General features: G+C 30.2%; 1 protein-coding gene across 6 annotated transcripts in view; it reads left to right on the top strand.

Annotated features, from left to right (window-relative positions):
- The window catches only part of grh (grainy head), a 185,228-nt gene that overhangs the window by 103,324 nt on the left and 58,089 nt on the right, over positions 1–23,815 (top strand). For all 6 annotated transcript variants that reach the window (XM_088190927.1, XM_088190926.1, XM_088190925.1 and 3 more), the window contains one exon: positions 487–649. In XM_088190927.1, coding sequence (XP_088047053.1) covers positions 487–649 — 163 coding nt within the window. The remainder of the gene's footprint in view (positions 1–486; positions 650–23,815) is intronic.

Raw genomic sequence — 23,815 nt, 5'->3', positions numbered from 1 at the left:
CTTTCTAACTCAAAAAATACTAGTTAATATGTGTAGTAATTGATGTGCATCAAATACAAGAAAATAGTTTCGCCAAAAAAGATATTAAACAACCATATATTTAATCTCATGTCTTCGAAACTATCGCACGTATAGTTGGATTATTTCAAAGTCTTATTGTGAACGTTGTCGTGGAAACGTATATCGAAGAAAGTCGCGCCGGCTCGACCGGATCTCGATAGAAAAGGCGGCGTCGGAAGGAAGACGTCCGGGACCCGCGTTCGCGGGATCCGTCGCGGTTTTTTAAGACGAAAAACGACCTTGACCCATTTTCAAAGCGTCCGAAGAACCAGAAAAACCTGATCGACGATGACTGGCGCGACTCGGGCCGAAAGCCCGATCCTCCGATCTCGAAATTCCCGTTCGAAGAATAGTCGTTTGTTTACCTCTCGCTCGTTTTGTTTTTTCGCTAAAGCGAGTTTGGCTAATCGCTTCGCCCTTCGGCAGATACTCGCCGGTCGGATTCAAGTACCACCTGGAGAGCCCCATAAGCAGTTCGCAGAGAAAGGAGGACGACAGGATCACGTACATCAACAAAGGACAGTTCTACGGCATATCGCTCGAGTACGTGCACGATCCGGATCATCCCATCAAAAATCAAACAGTCAAGGTATGTGCCGCTTTTATCCCTAACTGATTGATTCTACGCTTATATATAATATTTGAATTAAATAGAAAACACATTTCGTAGTCTTTAGATTGGTATTTTTTTATTGAATCATAAAGTATATAGGATAGGATTATTCATGATTATTATTTATTTTTACTAACCCTAAACTCTCAGCTGTCAAATGACGGCAAATTCAAATCTTGCGTTAATTTTGGGACACCCTTTATATTTTATAGTTGATATAAGAAAACATGATTAGTTAGCTTGTTGAATATATACTATAAAATTGCACAATGATTTAAGATGTAACATTATTTTTTAATTTGGATAAAAATATTTATGATTTATTAGTATACATAATGATGCTAAGTATATTTAAAATTTATTTATTAAATTGATTGAAAACTAGGGTTTAAACACATTCTAAACTCTAACCATGGATTGTATTTTTTTGTGTTCGATTCAAAATAATCGATTTTCTACACTTTTGCTTTAAGAAAATACTTGTAAATAGTATTTAAACTAAATTTGTATGATGACTTATAATGCATTTTAAACTTATTTAAATTAAGTTTAAAATACATTATGCAGTTTTACTTTACAAAATTACTGTAAAAAATTGTTTAATGACAATTTTATCATTTATTATTATATTAATTATTTAAAAATATTAATTGCTTAAGGACATTCTAAACTCATATCATTGATTTTATTTTTTTATGTTCGCTTCAAAATAATCGAATTTTTACACTTTGGCTTCAATAAAATATATTAGTTTTCAACTCTATTTTAAGATTTATTATATTAATAAATGATATATGGTACATTTTAACCCCTTAAGAAATTGGTTTTAAGTACATTATAAACTCATAATATTGATTTTGATTTTTAGACTCGCTTCAAAATAATCGATTTTATACACTTTTGCTTTAAAATAATACAGTGAAAATTTTTTTAGTTGCTTGTATAATTCATTATTAAACATAATGTATTTTAAATTTATTAAAAACTAGGTTTTAGAAACATTCTAAGTTCATAACATTGATGTTATTTTTTTATGTTCGCTTCAAAACGATCAATTTTTAACAACTTTGCTTTAAAAAAATACTGTATAAAATGGTTCAATTGCAATTTTATCATTTATTGTTAAACATAATGATGCAAAATTTATTCTTAATTTAGTAAAAACTAGGGTTTAAACACATTCTGAATTCATAACATTAATTTTATATTTTTATGTTCGCTTCAAAATAATTGATTTTCTACACTTCTGCTTCAATAAAATACTCGTAAATAGCTTTTAACTGCATTTTTATGATTCATTATAATTAAAAAATGATATATATGTAGCACATTTTAAACTCATTACAAATTAGGGTTTATGGACATTAAAAACTCATAACATTAATTTTATTTTTTTAAATTTACTCCAAAATTTTTGACTTCCTACACTTTTATCCTACACAATAAATGTATTTAACTGGATTTTTATAATTTATTATATTCTTTATTGATGCATACTATATTTTTAATTTAATAAAAATATAGATTTGAGTATATTCTGAACTCAACTTAAAATAAATACATTCTAAATCCATAACATTAAAGTACATTATATTTTTTAACTTACTTCAAAATAATCGATTTTATACAATTTTACTATGACAAAAAAATATAAAATAATGTTACTTAGCATTTATTATAATTATATTTTGATACAGAGTATATTTTGATTTAATATTATGTTATAAATTCATTCTGAACCTTTTGAACAAATTATTCTGAAATCATGTTTAACCATATTTTTATGATTCACTATATTACATAATGATGCATAGTACATTTAAAATTTGTTTAATTTGGGTTTTAAATACATATTTAGCCAAAAAATATGTACAGTACATTTTAAATTTAATCAAAATTAGGGTTTAAGTATATTATGAGCTCATAACATTGATTTTATTTTTTTAAACTCACCAAATATTCGATTTTTTTACACTTTTATCGTTGCAAAATACTCGAAAATTGTGTTTAACTGCATTTTTATGATATATTATTATACATAATAAAAATGAGAGTTTTAAGTACATTCTGAACTCAACATAGATTTTATTTTTTTGGTCTTGCTTCAAAATATTTGATTTTCTACACTTTTACTTAAGCAAAATACTCTAAAATATGTTTAATTATTTTTTTATGATGCATTATATTACATAATAATGCAAATTACATCCTAAACTAAAAATATTGATATAACTATTCTTAGATTCGCTTTAAAATATTTTTGTAATTTTTTGATTAAATTTTTTTTAGTTATGAAAATCGTTAAAAATTCAATTTTTCAAAAACATAATTTTTTGTTAGCATATGCAATTTTATCGTTAAAGTCGTTCATATAATTAGAACTTTAATTTATATACATCATACATTTACTAATAATTTATAGCACTCTTTCTAATTTAAAATCCATAATTATAACCCAGAGCTCAAAAACTTCACTTTGATCTAATTGAAAAACATTTTTTAACAATATCATTATCATGGTTGCGATATTGATGATGCAATAAAAGTATTAGATATATAGATGATCGACCGACGACCGCGTAATCTTTGAATTTGTGACAACTCGAGCGGCTCCACCAAATCGTGTAATCGTGTCAGATCGTCAATATATACAGGCATTATACGACAGGCTTTAATCGATCATTAGAGTTGCATAAAGGATAAAAAAACTTTCTTAGGTATTGGGGACAATGCACGTTGCGGTGCATACGACAGCAAGCATGTACTACTAAAAAAGTATATCTTGTGTTGGATTTGGATTGACTTAACGTTAATTAAAAAAATATAGATGCGTGTGAATAACGGTATAGATGTCGAAAATATTGCTCCACTATTAAAGTAAGTAAGTTTAGTGTAGGGTCGGCTAATAAAAATATAGTTTAGGATGCTTTAACGAGATCTCGGGTGCGCAGGTGAGAGAGGATTTGGTCTAATAAACGGCCGCGGCAATTACTAGGAAACCGGTTGATATTCTGTACGTTTTTATTATTATTAGGGACGCGGGGAATAACGACGGAGCTCCGGGGTCACTGCGCATTAACAATTACGTTTAATTAAACGGAAAGTTTTAAGTTTATAAGTCGGAAGCGAGTGATGAATAATTCATGGCGGTCGCGAAAACGAACGTCTTAACCCTTCGCGAGCGATTTCTTTCTGGTGAAAAGGCGGTACATTTTCTAATGCGCGTAAACGCGTCGTAGAAATGTGGGAATACAAATCGATAATTGTTTATCGTCGATTAAGGCGGTCGCGAAACCAGATCGATAAAAATGTGACAGTCGCGGAGAAAGAAGTTTCTTCGAGTTAATTGCGGGCGCGAGCGTGTGTGCGCACTCGTTAGAAAAGCAAGGTTGCCACAGGCAATGTCAAGTTATGACGCCATTTTCGAAATCGGCAGTCCCTTAACGGCGTCGATCTGATCAAAGATAACGCTACAAATAGCACATGATATTTGTAAATAAATGCGAAATGCTGAAGCGCCCGAGGCGACTCTTTTTACTATCGTTATTCCACTTGATATATTTTAGTATTTGATTATATACGTTAAACATATGTTATTGATATTTTTACTTTACTTACATAATCTATTAGTAATATTAAACACATAAATATTAAGCAATTTACTTATCAAATAGTAACAAATTTCATTAATATTCAACCATTGTCTTCTAATTGTAATTCGATTTAATATGTACTCCCCTCCTAGCAATATTTTTTGTTACTTTACGTATTCATTACACATATGCTTACTTTATAGCTAATAGCTCTTATTCATATGCAGATACTTCGATGATTAATAAAACAATATTTATACAAATGTATGATTTATATCAGAATCCATGTATCTTCTTACGCTGTGTTTACTTCAGTTACACGTTACACCATAAAAACAGTATCTAATCGTTACAATACAATTATAAAAGATTATAAGCTGTTTTTGTAGTGTAATTGAAGTATCCACAGCGTAAAAAGATGCATGGATGCAGTCAAACTATAGAGCTTGATAACGAATTGGAATATAAAAAGTTTCTTTTTAATTTTTTAACAATAATTTTACCCATTGTTGCCCTTTATAGACTTAAGTTATTTACTGCATTATTCGAGGTATACAATTATTGTATTACTATTCCAGAAGCGTGTGTAAGCAACCGTACGAATCCACCCCTTTTTGAAAGGTCAAAACGGGCAATTAGATTGGTTCGTTAACGCTTTCGTGCGATTAAAATCCGAGTACAAAACGCACCTGTGTCACTTTGACATTTCGAAAGATGGCTATCTGATTAAGTTGGCAATCGGAGCATGCGCTTGAACTCCCCTGTTATTTTTTACAGTCGTACCACTCGACGTTGACGAATGTAATACGCGGCTAATGAATCGGTTAAGAGCGACTTCCTTTCGATAAATCATAAGATCGATAAACTTTTTACCCGCTCGTAATTAAATCGCTCCCCGGCGCCTAATTTATGTCCGATTCGGAGGCGATGTATCAATTCAGGGGTCGTCAACCCGAACGTATAAATAAAATCGTCGCTAGCGATTGCGACATCGCCGATGCATTTTATTACAAAATCGAATAATTTATTTTGAAAAGTATTAATTATGATTTAATGATACATGGTACAAAGTTAACTACGACTACATAATTACATTTTAAATAAAAGTTAGGAAATTTATGAATTGTAACGGAACAAATACTAATGTATTTACCATTGATTGCAAATTTATGGAACGACTAATGAGTGTGTAAAATATATCTAGTTTCGTATTTCGATTGAATGATTAAAAAGGTTTTTTAACTTAAAATAGAAATCTACTAGTGAAAATAATGTGTGAAGATAATAATATAATAACATTAGCAAATTAAAAAAAAAAATTTTCGCACCACAATTTTTAATTTATTTTATATTATAACGACCGCTTTTTTGATATTTTAAGATTAGTTTTAAAATTAGGTTTTTTATCTTATGTTTTAAATTGCCTGTTTTAAAGTGTAATTTGATTGCTTATCTAACTATTCGTAAGTAAAAGTTAAAAAAAATATTCTTAGATACACCAAATTATTCTTATAATAGCTCAGGTAGTAATTTTTTAAAATGTATTACTGCATTATCTACGGTTTAATTGTGTCCTTTTTTATTTTTTAAGCTGCTTTTTTTATCTTTGTTATATAAAACAGGCGTGGAAATTAAAATAATAACCGATAATATTTATTAAAAAAATATTTTCTTAATTGCCGAAATTCATGAAATTCCGAGTTATAATAGTGCATCGGTGGACTTTTTCTAGTGAATTTTATTATTTATTTATCTCTTTAAAAAATACAAATAATATTTAATTTAAAGTTTGTAAGTAGTTTTTTATAGTAATATTTATTCCAACACAGAAATATTAAAATTAAATGTTTATATAATTTAATATTTCTATGTTAAAATAGTATATTTAAATATAATCAGCACGCTGATTTAAAATTATGTATTATATATAATATATTTATGGCTCTATTATTTTAAAAATCATAATAAATAAATATATGTTGTGGTAAACACATAAACCAATAGAAAACACAGTTATGTAATATAATTTTTGTGTATTAAAACAACTCAGGTAGTCATTTTTTTCAATGTAGCGCTGCATTATTTACAGCTCAATAGCGTTTTTTCTATTTTTATATTATTTATTACAATTTTGGTAATTAAAATAAAAACCAGAAAACAAAATAATTATTTAAAAATCACTTTATAATTGCCGAAATTTCAGAAATTAGTCATATTTCTGCGTTAATATAGTGCAGCTGTGTACTTTTTTATATTTACAAATAATGTTTAATTTAAAGTCTGTAAGTAATATTTATTAGAGCGTATCGAATGTAGAATTTTTAGTAGCAGGTATATTTAAAAGTAATTTAAAACTAATTTAGATTATTACAAAAAAATACTTTTCATGGTTAACATATGAACCAATAAAAAACATAGTTATGTAATATTTTTTTATTTTTGTGTAAGCATTTTTATTTGATATACTTCTGCTTTATCTATAGCCCAATTGCATTATTTTAAATGTATCTTCTTATTTTGTAATTGCCGAAATTCCATAAATTACTCATATTTCCGAGTTAATATTGTGCAGCTGTGTACTTTTTCGATTGTTAGTGCTGATTTTTGTACTTTTTAAATCAATATTAATAATTTTAGGTGTATCATAAGTAATTTATTACGAAAATTTTTATTCGAGCATATCTAGTTGTATTATTTTTGTTAGCAAGTATAATAAAAAAAATAATTCGTACTGATTTTTAAGTATGAAACACTTGTATGTATTTATAAACTATAGTTTTTGATTCTTTATAACATTACAAATATACTCAAATTCGATATTCGAATTATTGAAAATAAGGAGTATTTGGAAATTGGTATAACATAATATCAGTATTAAAAGATGAAATATAGTGAGAGCTACTTTGAAACTATGCCTATAAAAAGCCATGGCCATAACGATTATTAACTGGCAAGCAAAATATTATATTTTTGCCGAAATTCCAGAAATTTCTCAAATTATGTGCTTCTATGAACTTTCCTAATGGTTAGTTGTGATTTTTTATATTTTTAATTACATATTTGTATATAAAAATTAACGAATATTTCAACACTAGTGTTTTTAATTTTTTATCAGATTATTATATATAATTATAATTATTTTAATTTCACGGATAAATATAGTCGAGCTGATTCATGCATTATAATTTATGGTGTCTTAATATTTACTTAATAGCTATTGATTGTGTTGACACTGTTACGCATTTGACTTAACACATGAAATGACTTAGAGATTCTTAGGAAATGTGTAAACTTTAAGTTTTCACTATATTTTTGAGCTAATTTTCAATGCGAATTCATTCCAGTAAGATTTTTTTGCTACGATTTCCCATTGGAATCCAATAAGAGTCTGTAGATAGATAAATAAAAATGAGGCAATAAATACTGTCGAGTAGAATGTTCGCGTCGGCCTTTTCTTCCATTTGTCAGCCTTTTGTAATTTAAAAGAACAACATACGACGGAGTGATCGATGCTTAATTGGTGAATGTCATGGGTAAGCCATAAAAATTGTCCAACGATTTTTTTACTCGAGATTGATGACTCATACGAGAGACTACGAAACCTTTACTTTGCCTTCTCTCAATCGACTTCCTACCGATCGCAGGAATGCGTTTCGCGAACTGCTTTCGTTATCGTTTCTCTAGTTTTCATCGAAACGATATTGTTCGTCAATCGCGCAATTATACAACAATTGCTACGTCCGCGATTCCGAGGAATTTACACTATTGCTTTTGCAACATAATATGTTATTTAATTTATGTGCGACGCTCGTTTGTTTTATAATATTTTTTTCTCATAATCGCTAGTGATTCTTCAGCGTAAACGTCTATTATATTCAAATCGCTTCGAGTATGACATTAATCAATTATATTTATGTATTTATTCTTTAGAAAATTATCAATCATTTATTATCGGCAATTGTATGATGACTAAAATTCGTGGCGCATTCAAAAGTTATTCGTATGGAAAAGAATCTTAATTTGTGTTATCTAAATAGTTTTTGCTCATAGCACTTAATCGCATAAATTATAGCTCTAATCCTTTGCAATATTTGAAAACATCAATATGTAAATTAATAAAATCTTGTCGATTTGCATATATTTAAAAATTATATTATGTTACGTAACGATATTTATTTATTAAAAAAATGAGTTAAAATCGTTTAATTAACACGCGAGCTTCGGAAAAAAATCTATAAATCAATAATTGTGAATCCGAATGCGAAAACGTTAAAATTCTGAGAACTCATCGCGCAATAAATTCGGCAATAAACGATAGATTTTTTATGTGATAAACTTACAAACAACATTCCCATGATTTATTGCCATTAAAAATGAATTCCAAATTCGATTAAAAAAATGAATCTTATACCTGCACGAAATCAATTACTGCGCGGAATTCTAACACCTTGACATTTGATCGCCGAAAAAGTTGACACAGCGTGCGAAAGAGACAATGTTTAGATAGGACCTGAAATTGATGATGCGTTTACCTTATGCAAATGGCGCAGCTTCGCAATTAAGACGTCGCCGTAAATATTCAACAGGCGTTAAAAACGCATCGAGCGCCGAACTTTTTGCACCCTTTAAATCCCAACTGCGACAAATCGAGATGGTATCTGCGTGTTTACTTTGCTCGGTGATCGAAAGGGATTCAATTAAACGAGAGACGTATGCAAATGCGAACGGGACCCATGGGGAGATGATTAATTTTTGCATGCGCTCGAGATTGATCGCCGGCAGATGTTATCCCGCGGAACCCTTCTAAAAAAGTCACGAAGCGTCACTTAAATCTTGATCGACAATAACGCTTATCTATCGCTCGTTCGGAAAAAAATAACTCGTATGCGCGTATGACATTTCACTAATGCTCGATCACGATTTCCTCACCGCGAGTTTTCCATGTGCGTCACGATCCGAGTGCGACCTTTGCTCGGTCCGAGCTTTCCAACTCTTTATCGCGTCGGCTTTGACTGACACAAAACAAGCGTTCGATCAATCAGAAAGCTCCACAAATTCAATCCTCTTATTACGACGCTCTATGTGTTTTACGAAACGCACATTAAAATAGAGAAGGTCTATCCATTCTATAAAAATCTTACTGCGTAACTGATAGCAACCTACAATTCGGTTACATGAAACCCAGCAATAAAACATTTTTTTTAATCTTACAGTTTCTTCATAAATATGCATTACATAAATGACATTATTGGTTTTATTATTGCGGTCCATTACAAATAAAACATTACTCATGTCAATCGTTACAAATACATTACAAAACAAAATTTCTAAACCCTTTACCCGAAACGTTGGCGTAAAATATTGTTAAATACGATTTTGAAACAACAAATAATCCACATATGTATTTTCTATTTTATAGTATAGATATCGAGATAATAACTATATGCAGTCGAGCTGAATTTAACATGTATACTATAAATATCACAATCAAGTTTTATAATACAGCTAATCAGGCGTAAATATATTTATTATAGTTTATATTCATTAACGTAGAGAAAAGGTGCATATCATTACGGTATTTTATGTATTTTACTCTACAAAAGTTATATCAAGCTCGTAATTATTCAAAACAGCCAATCATATGCCAGTTATAGTTTTATAACTTTCATTTGGTCAAGTCTAAAATATTTCTCTCAGGGGAAAATAAGTTGAAGTACAGGCAGATGTCGCAGCTCGCATTTTGCTCCATAGTTAGTCTGCGCTTCACACTGTTGCTTTTGAGTTGGTTTTTGACTTCTAAGAAGTGATAATTGTTTTTTTTGCGCTCTACTATTGGTCAAAATTTGGTTTAATGCTTCTTTCGATTCTCATATATTGCTTTAAAAAAATCGTAATATTGCTATAAAAAGTCACGATTGTATTGCTTTAGACGTGGATTATATACAGGGACCCATTTGAATTTAAAATACTAAATAAGAACTGAAAAAATCTGATTCGTTGTCTTTACAAAAAAATTAGGGTCACTGTGAAGGTAATCAATAGACAATCGCCAATTTTTTGAATTTCAAAGTGCAACATTTGGAAAGAATTATTTTAACTCAATATTCTTTGAGGAAGCTTTGCATTTGTATAACTAAAAAAACTGTATTTAATATATTATTATATATATTACATGTGCTATTAATAAAGAATTTAAATGTCAATCATAATCATTTTTTTTTCGTATATACGTAAATGTATAATTAATATTTTATTTGTATTTATGTAGGTGAAGGAATATATTATTTTATTAAAAGAAACATTTTACCTTAAATAACTATTTTACATTATCTATAATCAGAGTTGATTGAAAAACATTATACCATATGTGTAACGTTATATTATAGCAGTAAACTCAATATAAATTAAATTATATTAGGAATTAAAAAGATATGATAAAAAAAATTATGGAAAATGGGGTAGTAATGTCCTCTTCGCTCAGACTGGGTCAAAAATTATGATTTATACTTTAGCTTCTGATGAAAGATTAGTTGCGCTTTTGTGAATTATTAAGTGAGAAGACATTAAACGTCAATCAGGATTATTGTTATGGACCGATATGTTTAATTTATGGACGTTATTGAGGCTAGGGTTGTAAAAGCTAGTTTAATTTTGAAACAGTTGGTAATTGAGGCGCGAATGAGGAAAATGGGAAGCAGGTATTGAAAATGTGTTCGAATTGCGTCATAGGTGGTCAGCAGTGATTGCATAATGTAGGATCGCATAACAACATGGCACGCGATATGAAGTGCTCAGGAAGAAAACGGTAACGAGAGCCGGAGAGATGGACAGGTGAAAGAGGTGTCGATCGACAAACACGCGACCCACAGTTGCGCAACAAATCACTTGCGTTTGCGCAACTGCAACGAGTTTCGCGATCGACGGCGCTCTCTGGAACGATGCGTTTTCAGATCGACCCTTTCGGATCGGTTGCCACAGACTTAGTCATTTTTTTCATAGCTGATTTTTCACATCTCTGCTTAATTTAAAATTCTCTCCTGATTAATACACAGTGGCCTAAAAGATAATTTGTCCTTTCCATGAGAGATCGTGTCTATAAACTACCATTATCCTCGTTTGAGTGTGTGTTAATACGTTATCGTGTTTGTAAAGTATATATTTCCCTTTAGCCGTAACATTGAGTGGTGGCCGTGACACCTCCTTCCGCGCCCTTTCGCTCTAAATTTATGTTATGGTGACCGGACACTTTTTTATCGACTTTCGTGTCCTTACTAACAATGATGTATTTATTACGACGCGTTCGGAAATAAAAAAAGACAATAAGATCGTTTGCAATTTAAATGGGAGACGTATGCAGCTGGGAACGAACTTCGTAAGGAATGTGATTCGGTTTGTGTCAACCGCTTTTTTTACAACAAAAACCAAACTTCACTAAAACATATATTATTAAATTAGGTCCTTATAATAATTGATCATGATCAATTATCATACTTGTATATAATTGAGAAGATAATGTTCAGTCCTTTTTTAACTATATTTCTTTAGAAATAAACTTATTTCACAATGACTCTTTTCAAAGCAATATCATCGACTATCCTTAGAGACACCAAAAGTTTTTTTACCGAATATATATTCGTATTTAAACAAATCACAACAACGCAGGTAGTCAACTGCAGTATCTATAGCACATTATACGTTTTTGTTTTGCAAAATTTGTATTCTCATTTTTAAATATTCGTAGATTTTTAAAAATTATTTTTAAGTTCTAAAAACCGACCAATTTTAAAAATACATTTATCTTTGTGTATTTAACAACTCTGATAGTCATCCCCCCCCCTCGAATTTACTACTATCAACAGCCTAATTGTGCCTTTTTTTCAAAATTTATCTGCTTAACTTTATATTATTTATAGCATAGCTCTCCATAACGAGTATTAACAAAAAAACAAAATAACGTTATAAAATCATTTTGTAATTGCTGAAATTACAGAAATTACTCTTATTTCCGACTTAATATTGTGCAACTGTGGATTATTTTAATAACTATTTAATGAATATGAATTAAATTTGATTTTAAGATATTCTGAGGTATTTGAATTTACCGCTATCTACTAATTGTGCCTTTTTTTGCAAAATTTATCTTCTTAACTTAACACAGATCTTCATAAGAAATAATAGCAAATAAATATCGATTAAAAACCATTTTATACTTGCCGAAATTACAGAAATTAATCATATTTCTTACTTAATAAAAAAAATTAAAAAGACTTTTACAATTTAAGGGAAAATTAAAATAAAAATACAAGAAACAAACAAAAAACCTTAATAAATTTAATGATATTTTGAGTACATTTCATTGTTGTTTTTAGCCTCTAAATCAATATGTTTTTGTTGTAGTCACCGATACACGAGATTAGTGGATTAGTGTGAAATATTTTTATAATATTTTCTGGTGTTAAATTGATTGTTCTTTAATTGTTAGTATTTAAAATTAATATGCATTTTTTTAAGATCAGTATAAAAAGATGTATTATATATTATTTTTATAGCTTTGTTTTAAATGACTTGTAATTTAGCAAAAATAGTGGTATTACTCCACAGAAATTTATTTTTTTATAGTTAGCGCGCTTTTTCCATTAAATATTGGTTTAAGGGCCGCAATGGCAGCAAGCGCTTTAGAGCGATGTTCCAAAATATGTTTATTGAATTTAAGCTTAGAGTCCAGGTGTAAGCTCATGTATTTAACGCTTGTTTTCCATTTGACGTTATTGCCCTCTTCATTTAGGAGAGAGGTAGTGGCAAAGTTTATCTACGTTTTGTGAAAATAATTACTTCTGTTTTAATTCGATTGCTTTTAATTTTCCACCTCTCAAAAAATAAATTGGTAATATCTTAACTAAGTTCTTTTATCTAAATTCTGATCTTCTTTTAAAATAGCGTCTATTTCACACATTATAAAATTCGTTTCTTTGATATTGAAATAAAATAAAAATGTTGTTCTCAATCTTATATGAGTTTTTGAAAACACGATAACTGTTGTAGTTTTAATAATATTATAAACATATAAATTGTATTAAAAATATATCTTGCAAATATCTCAATTAAATATGTTTGCCAGTTTAATTTGCCATCTTGTTTCAAAATAGCGGCTAAATAAAACATAAAAAAATTGACAAAAATGAAAAAAGAGTATATGTAAATGATAATAAAATTAAGCACTGCTTGGAAAGGTGTTTACTACCGAACGCCACAAAAAGCATATTATAGATACTTTAAAAGCTATAAGTGATGTAATAAGTTGAGTAAATGTGACTCATCGAATACTATTAAGCTTTGTAATTATATAACAAACTGAGAAGCGATAAAATACAATAATTAACTACATATACTCGATAAGTTTTATGCACGATTCATTTAAAAGTATCCACTTTATAAATGCTGATTAAATTATGCTAGAAATATGTTCGAGCAATTTCTCACCCTTATGTTTGTATAATATTACTGAAGCTATCAATCAAAAAGATAACAAATCTAAAATTAAAACATTCAGTTAAACGAAAAAAATAGTGTCGCATAAAAAATGCATACCTAATTTTTATTTACGCTCGTCTTTTTAATCCAATTTGTTACGTTTCTTTCACCCCTCGATCTGACGACTCATTTTTTACATCGGAAATAACGTCTCATCCCTTTGTCGCGCAGATGACTCGATCTTTCGGCACCCGACAATGGCATAAATTAGCATTCGCATAACAGAAGCTCGAACCCGTTTTTATTTTGGCGACGATTTTCAATTAACCCTCGTTAAAAAAACGATCGCGGGAGGTCGCCGTGGGTCAAAATTTACGGTTTCGATGCGGCGGAGGCACAAAGAGGCCGACCCGCCGCTTACGTAATTACGTAACATAATAAATTGTGGATATATGTGGAGTGTAACGTGCGTGTTGGGCTTATAAATTGGAAAAGAATACGATTCCGTGTCGCGTTGCCCAACGACGACGCGGTCGAGGCGTCAGAGTCGAATCCCGAAAGTTCGGGATTGACCGCGTCGAATCCCGAACATTCGGGATTCGGTGTGAATACTTAGTATCGTATTCGTAACACATTATTGTTATTTATAAAATTTTATGTTTTAAACATATACCTAAAATAAGCTGAAAATTGCTCTTAATGTATTAGATTATATGCTTTTTTTAATGTAATAAGTTCATATTATGAATCCCAGAATGGCGATTTTAATCGGGAATCGAAGCGGCGAGGCACGCACGTCGGTGTTGTGTTTCTTTCTGTCGGATTTGCATATTAATAAGCGGCTTAATCTGGCGACACCGTTCCGAACATCCGTGAAATTGGAATTCGCCTCGTTCGATTTTCCCGGCTTCGAACGGAGCGGCTACCGCCTTTGCTTCTTGAGCCCTTAGGCTATAAAACTGTACGAAACCAAACGATACGATATAAAATAACATGTTTACGAAAAGAGCGTCATAATACATATTCCCTATCAGCGCAGATTGGTATAATACATTTTAGCTAAAAGCCAAATATTTAAATATTCGCGCAGATTAATTAATCAATAAGCATAAATATTTACTTAATTTATTTAAATTAGGCTTATATAATATCGGCATTTTATAGTTTAACCGCTGAATATAAAAAAAAACTATTAACAACTATTCGCATGATGAATTACATCTTATTTTACTTAGCGAGTAATATTTTTCTAACTGATTTCAACGCGTTTATTAAATTTGTTTTATGTGAGCGATTAACTTTACGACAACAATAAAAAGCACTAGTTGTAACTAACACGACTGTGATGAATTTCTCATAAATTTATCTCTTACGCGCTAACGATAAACGAGCACATTTTCGCTTTTAACTAAATGGTGCTGTGAGAACTCACTTAATGAATGTGTAAGTCGACGATTTATTTAACTGCTTGTGAGATTTTTTTATTGTTGTTATTTTCTTTCAGAAAAAAATATATGCTCTCTTTCGTGTTGTAAATTCGATCCGAAATTGCCAGATTATCTGACCGAAATTGACCGCAAATTTTTTGAAAAGCAATTTGCGGTTTACGCCTTTCTTGCGCGACATTTTTTAATAAAAAATGTCAGATGCAGGATTGGTGTTACCATTCAGGGTTGGATCAGTATTATAATTATAGAAAGTAGTACAAATTAACTTAATTTATTCATACTAAATAATTTCATTTAAATATGTATGAACTGCTCGAAAATAATTATTATTACATTTTATAAAAAAAACAACAACATATATATAAAGACGCAATTATACAATTAAATTCACTAAGCAAGAAACAAATTAAGAGCAATCAAACGAAAGTCTTCACACCTGCACCACTTCGCGTTTCAAAACTGAATTAATAGGCAAATCGTAAATAAATACAATGAGCGCCGTATATCAAATTTTTTCTTCATTAAGCATATTTATTTATTTATTTATGCGTCACGGTGACCGTTATAAAAAAAATGTATTGTAATATTTTACATACGAAATAAATGTCATTTTTTTATTTTAATGATTTAAAATATATAACCTTCTTATAATTCTCGGTCATTTTTTTATTCCATTATCATAAAATATTGGAGGCTTTAAATCAAAATATTCCGATAGCCCCCTTTTCACATCGTCTGTATTTTGATTTTTTTTTATATTTGGGAATTGCATTGATCGAAATAGAGCAAGATCTAGTTAATAAGGTGGATGAAATAAAACCTTCCAGCAAAGTTCCTTGATTTTATCAAATTCGTCTCATAATGAAGTGTATTGTTTTTTTTTATTTCCTTGAGCAAGCGATCCAGTTGATCATACTATAAGCCATGTTTAAGAGTTTCGTAATGCACAGTCACAATTTTACTTAAAACGCAAACTAACTTTTTTTACAATGATATACGTTTTGTCGTACAACATATATTTTTCATATGCGCTGACTTGTTCGTGTGACACCCAAACACATTGCCTCCAAGCCTTCCCAATCTTTTGAATGTGTCTATGCACTGTTGAATCTGGCTCGTTTAATTTCTTAGTTAGATGATGGATAATTTGCTTAGAATTTGCTTCCATTTCTGCAGCAAAGACATCATCGTCTATCTTTGCTGGTCTCTTTGATTTTTACGGCTATCTAATGAATCATGTTTTTTACTTGCCGTAGTCAGTATCAAAGCTAGAAATTTTGAACCTCATGCAAAAACTACATGATTTTTTTATGAGATGAAATGTTTATTACTACATGTTTAAGTATTTAAAATTATAACTAAAGACAAAATAATAATATTGATAAAATTTCGAACAAAAATATATATTTTCTTTATATATTTTTCTGATCTTTAATTTTTATTTATCGTTTTTATTAATTTAGGAAAAAACTTGAAATTACAATCAATTAATAAGGGTTAAATACATTTTTTGCTTGCTACGATTTCAAATTAATTTTTAATTAACTAATTAATTTTTTTTTTTTTAATTTATTTGGCGGAATTTACGTCAAAAGCAATAAAATCGTGCCATCGTAGTGGAAACGCTCGGTTATCTAGCGTTTATATTAAATCATTTAATAACAATATTATGACTAAGTGACAACCAAATGAAGCACATATAAACCAAATTTTGACCAACAGGAGAGCGCAAAAAACAATTATCACTTCTCAGAAGTCAAAAATCCACGTCAAAAGCAATAAAATCGTGTCGGCGCCGTAGCAGTGGGAACGCTCGTTACCGAGCGTTCCCACTGCAACGGCGCCGACACGATTTTATTGCTTTTGACGTGAATTTTTGACTTCTGAGAAGTGATAATTGTTTTTGCGCCCTCCTTTAGACCAAAATTCAGTTTGAATTAATTTTAGCCAATATTTTCATATCAAAAGCTAGGAGAGCTATCATTTTTTTTAAATTATAATATCCAAGTGCAGAAAATCTATGAAATAATCTACAAGATGCGACGTCTGTCTGTACTTCTTCCGCTTATTTTCTCCTGAGAGTTTATATTTTTGACTTGACCTAATCAAGTTCTTAAACTGTAATAGCTTTTAGAACTTTCTTTATATTAATTTGGGTTCGGTTAATTCGTATAGGTTTTTTTTGTGTATGAACAGCAAATAGATGTTTCGCAACTGTCAAATTAAGTTTCATAAACATTTTAGAGCAGCTTAGAATTTCACTAGCGTCTATTATTAAAATTATATTTTCGCTAGTAAAAATATATTCGGTTGTGATTTCACTGAAACACTGCTGAAAATATAACTTCATTGGTAGCACACATTCATTAAAACATACATATATCTCTCTCTATATACAATAAATAAGATTTTTTGGGGATACGATAACTTCCGTTTTTTTTTAATTTATGTTATAAATTGCTGCGCAATTAAATAGTTTAAAAAATCATAACCTTAGTAATTTATTTGAAATACGACTGTTATTTATATTATAAATATTTTTACAAAGCAAAAGTACAAAACATGATATTTTTTTAAATTTCATAAAAAAATCTGCTAATTATATGATTTTTTTATTTAATTTACCTGTGTCTTTTAAGTAGCATTTCAATACTTAGTAGTCACCCAAAAAATTAAATATATTTATAGTATATAATCAGTTGCCAAAATCTTCAATACTCTAAAGCAGCGATCGCCAACCTTATAAACTCAAATTGTTCTCGCGGACCGGGAATAAATATGACATTGTATTTTTTGCGGTAATGGAGGGGCTCACCCATTAATTATTGACAGCCTGGGGTTTTCTTAATGGACTTTTAACACCAATATGCCACAGTTTTATCATCAAAACATGTTTGGAACAACTGTTAAATATTTTGTTTTAAGTGTGAGATCTGACAACTTTATTTGATATTTTAATCGCTAATACTGAATATTGTTCAGAGCATTTAATTAACGCGCAAATTAATAGGGGAGATAATTGAAAAAGATTTTAATATATTTAAATTACTCTGCGGATCACCACAATTCTCTAACCGATCATATGTGATCCGCAGTTGGTGACCGCTGATTTAGAACATAATAACAGCTATAGTTTTATTTGTATTGCTATGAAATGTTTCTCAAAAATAGAGATCGTAAATATCTCAGCTAAATTCGTTAGCCAGCTTAATTATTCATTAAAATAGTGGTATTAAAAAATTCATAAATCTGTTAAAAAATTAGAGAGGTATAAAATGTAGCATCTAAGCATCTTCAGTATTAAAATCTAAAAAATATAACACTTATATTTCCGTATTCTATATTTTTCATTTTAGACTTTCTTACTGAATTGTCAATTTTTATGATATGTATTAGGTTGATTTATTTATTTCCAATCTAAGATCACTGTCAACAAAAAAAAATTAATCGAAACTTACAATCAATTCTACTTGGAGTAATTTTGAGTCTCGCATTTAAAGTGTCGTTTAAAGTTACAAAATAATTCAGAAAGTCGGAAGCTTTTATGATAATAATTTCGATAAAGAAAATGCTTCTGCAAAGAGCATTTAAAAAAAATCAAACTTTTGAGTCTTTTAGTAGTTAAAAATTATAATCACTGGTTTTAATGCAAATGTTATTATTATACTGTAGCATAAAGTAATTTTATGGTTATTACAGCGGCGTAATTATTATTAAACATCCTTTTATGGTTTTATTATTTTAATAATATGCAATAAGAGCATAAAAATATACTCTCAAACAACGGAGAAAATTGATTTTTATTTTTCAGTTTGTATTTATTTAATTATTGGCGCTTTTAGTCGATTTTTATACTAAAATAAACGGTGAGTGAGTAATAAAACGTTGAAATAACTCAACGCCGATCGCAAAACCGGAAAGGTCCGATCGATCATATCATAACAAATCATTAACATAGTCGCGTTATGTAATAATCGCGCAAACACACGCCGACAATAAAATATATTTTATTGCGCGTTAATCGATTTAAATAGGATGCTGTTGTGGATTTTCTCTATTTTAATTTATTCAAAGAGTATTTTTTGCGTCCGAGTGAAATCGTCAAAGGTCCGCGGCCGAATATGTAGATGTGAACGTAATATGATAATGCGCAAACGGTGTCACTTATCGGCCGCTCGCGATTAGACCCGAAACGAACATATAGAAGTAATTAGCGTCGCATCGAAAGAGATCGAATCGAACGGAGCAACGGTACTCTCTCGGCTTAATTAATTCGAGTTTTTGTACCGAGGCCGAGATCGAGTCCCGAGATATTCCGAGACAGTCTCGAGAAGAGTCGTTATTATGCGCTAGGCGTCAGGAGGAAACGTCACATCTCGACCGATACGGGGAATCGGACGACGCAAGAAACGGCTTGCACTTCCTTCGACAGATCGCATTAAACATTAATCACCATTTTTACATACACATCGAACGCTTTATTCATGAGCGCATTTTATACAATGTAGCTTTTTATATCCCCCACCACATCTGGCGAAAAACTTCGCATCGTTAAAATGCCTTCAAACGGCGGGGTCTAACTGTCGATTCACCATATATGAAAATATAATCTAACCTAACCATCGATTCGGCGAAAATATCTGATAAGAGGTAGAATAATCAGAAGCTTTGCAATGATTAGCTTTAAAACTTTAAGTTTTTTCAATAAAATGTATTTGAAATCATAATATATTTATGAGAAAGTCCGTTTTGGTGCATATCTTGACTTAAAAAATAAATTGAGCAGCAAAATTTACGATGGCAGAATTTTCAACAAATTATTTTAAATTGCATGTTATATGTATTTATTAAAAACATATCAGAGTCATGCAAAGCATGTGGGCCCAGCTTAACAGGGGTCCCAAATTTTTAAGCACTCAATATATTATTTTTTTATTATAAAAATACCAAAAGTTAAAACAATAATAGAATCCCATAAAAAAATACGATCAATGGCTAGCTATCGAAATGACGTTATTTATGAGGGGGTAGGTGTAAACATTTGCGCCCCCCCCCACCCCTTTGAATTTAATTTAATGAAATACTATGAACCTTAATGAAATCCTAATTAAAAATAAAATACTACTTATTAGCTCATATTGTCCCCCACCCTCCTGAAAATAGCTGAAATGACGTCCATGATTCTAAAGCAAAAAAAAAAATTTAAAAAACAGTCTTGAATCTATCCCAAATATATTTTATAAATATGTCGGTAAATTTTACCATTGAAAATTTACATACTCATTATTATTTATTTACATGCAATGTATTATATAAACATTACAGTAATTATATGTATAAACAGTGACGTCCAAATACTGTTTCACCAGTAAATATATATTTTTAATAGGGAACATACAATTAAACTAATAGGCGCAAGTGAAATTATATGCTACTTTCACTAGTTGAAGTCCAAATACATTTTTATAAGTAGATATATGTATATTACTACTAGTAAAAATATAATTTATCTGAAATTATGTACTGTTCTACTCTTTGAAACTCAATTTTACAGTTGTGAAGCATACATTTGCTGTTCAAACCCAAACCTAACCTACATAAATTAAGCAAACCCAATTTGACTTAATGAAACATCTAAAACTAATTACAATTTTAAAACTTTCATTAGTGCAAGTCTAAAATACAAACTAAGACAACTCAGCTCGCAGAGGAAAATAAGCGGAAAAAATTAAAAACAGACGTCTCAATTCGCATATTTCTCCATAGTTTATCTGTACTTCTAATTAGACTATGTTTTAAAAATATGATAGCTATTCTTATCGATATTACTATGAACTTCTGATATGAGAGTATTGGTTAAAATGTTGAATACATTTTAACCATATTACATTAGCCGTAGCAGAGGAAACGCTCGGTAACGAGCGTTCCCACTGCGACGGCACCGGCACGATTTTATTGTTATTGACGTGGATTTTTGACTTCTGATAAGGGATAATTGTTTTTTGCGCTCTCCTATTGGTCAAAATTCGGTTTAGTGCTTCATTTGATTCTCGCTTATTTTTATAAAAAATCGTAATATTTTTATAAAAAGTCAAATTCCAATTGGAATTTGTTCAATCAATTATACAAAAAAATTAGGGTCACTGTGAAGGTTATCAATAGACAATCGCCTAATTTTCAGTATAGCAAAGCGCAATATTTATAGATTTAGAAAGAATTATTTTAACCCAAAATACCTGAGGATTAGGGAGTGATAAATTTATGCATATTTCTAAAGTCTATAATGAGACGTCAAAGATGCTTGGTTTTATTATGCGGAACGCTTGTTACTTTACTAATTTATTGGGTTAGTTTGTAGCGTTTTCAAAAATAGCTCTATTTTCTGGAATCTTAGCGAAGCGAAATACTTATTGTTGTTAAGTGAGCTCGGATATATTGCACATAGAGAGATGTTATAGTGAATGTGTGCTACCACTGAAGTTATATTTTCACTATTGTTTCAGTGAAATTGTATTCGAATACATTTTTTATAAGCTAAAATAACGTCTCGGGTTATTCTTCAAAAAAATACATAAAAATAATCCTGAAAATATTTTAAAAAAATGTCATTTCAGTGAAATCATATTGGAATAAATTTTTACCGGTAGATATATATTTCTACTAGGAAAATATAGTTTAACTGATAAGCTCTAATGTACTTATATGCTTCTCTAAAATGTCTTTGAAAGTTAATTTAACTGTGTCTTGAAATACTCATTTGCTGTTCAAACCTACACTTAACCTTAACGAATTAACTAAACCCAACTATAGTTTTTGAACTTAGGTTATGGAACTTTTAATATATTAAGTTGGATTGTCGTTTCATGACAGTTTAGAGCAAGATATAATTTCACTAGCGCCTAACAGTTCAATTATATTTTTAAAGCATATTTGTATAAAGATGCATCACTTGTTAAAGCCAAAACGTTCTGAATGTACGTATAATTTTCGCAGTGAATAAATATAGTTACACTGATATTCACCAGTGAAATTATAAAGCAATTGCTTGATACATCTTAACTGTCCTAGTTAGTGAAATTATATTTATAGCAATTTAAATATAATTTCACTGAAAAATACACATTTATGTATTATGTAGTAAAGCATTTTGACTGATTTTTTCCATAAAAAAACATGCATATATTTACTGAATGTTTACGACGTTTCGCTAAAAAGTCTTTCAGCATCATTTGTTGATATATTTATTCTTGAATAGCACTATTTTTCTGTAATATATAGTAATTCTTATGAAATATAACTAAAATGTGTATTTTCTATACATTTATAATGTAATTTTTGTATAAAATAGTTTTCAATTTTTTTTCTGAAACAATCTCATAATTTATACAATTAAAGTTATTTTTTAATTTATAAACATATCCTTTCATAAAACAACTGACAATAAATAAATACAGTTTAAATTAAAAAACATCAATGTGCACTAATCATATACAAAGCATAAAAAAGTGATATTTTTATAGTAAAATTTTGATTATTTCTCATATAAACTGATTTTTATTTAAAATAAAAAAAATTATATAAGCACTCCATTAACTTATATATAGCGGGTTGTTGACATTTACATGGTAGTAGTCCTCATTGATATCATCCATAAACTCATGATATTTTTATATTTTACTTAAACGTTATTTCCAATGCTTCATAATTTCTGGCTGTTGCTTTCTTTATATACTTTTGAATTCATACAAGTTTGTCGATTGCCAACTGAGACCTTCTAGGGAATCGCATTTTGGCAACTTCTTTCTCGTTAGAAGGCCAAATTCTTTTCGACTATCCTCAAGAGGCTTCCGATTGAGTCTCTTCTCGTTTGCGTAGCCGGCTGTCAGTCTCGCATTGTCATGTCGGTCACGCTCCTTCGTGACAACTCTTTCACAGCTGATTGGTCGGCTCGGGCGGCCAATGGCGCAAACGCCATTGTCTCGTCCGTACGGATTCTACGTACTGCAGTGTGTGACCGCAATGACAATTCCGCCATAATGCATAATGGATTACAGTCGAACGTTTCCCGAGCATTGTTCCGAAGCGCCGGATCGGAATCGGCTACCGCGCGTCGTAATTCATAATTACAGACGCGACGATTGCCGCAGTGCAACGCGTGCCGACGCAACGATCGTAAACCGACCGAAGCGATTGACGGCCATTGTGCTCTTGTGCGAGTTATACGACCTGAAAATGAACAATAAATCGACTTTATTTGCCGGCTACTAATAAAAATCGGGTTTATCGTGCGTCAAACAAGTTACAATTTCATCGAGTGTGTTTAGCAACACCGTTGCGCGTGTTGCTTTCCGACAATTTCTTATCAACACAATACCTGACGTTCACAGGAGCTTGACTGTGAATTTTAGACTAATGTGGTAATAGATAGACGCACTTGAAGTGTAAAGCAAAAGAATAAGTGTCTCTTGCAAAGAAACAATGTCTCGTTATAGAGTAATATATTATTAGCCCATTGAACTCGAGATCGGTTTTGCAGATACATAGATAGATAGCCAACTCTGTCAAGTTGATTCTTCACTATCTTTACTATCAGTAAAAATTACAATTCTAAAATAAACATGTCACGGACT

This window comes from Plectrocnemia conspersa, unplaced genomic scaffold (assembly GCF_051122295.1).
Source record: "Plectrocnemia conspersa isolate PC_06_02 unplaced genomic scaffold, ASM5112229v1 ptg000008l, whole genome shotgun sequence".
Lineage (NCBI taxonomy): Eukaryota > Metazoa > Arthropoda > Insecta > Trichoptera > Polycentropodidae > Plectrocnemia > Plectrocnemia conspersa.
The sequence above is the reverse complement of the archived record's forward strand: the minus strand, read 5'-3'. Positions and strand labels throughout refer to the sequence as shown.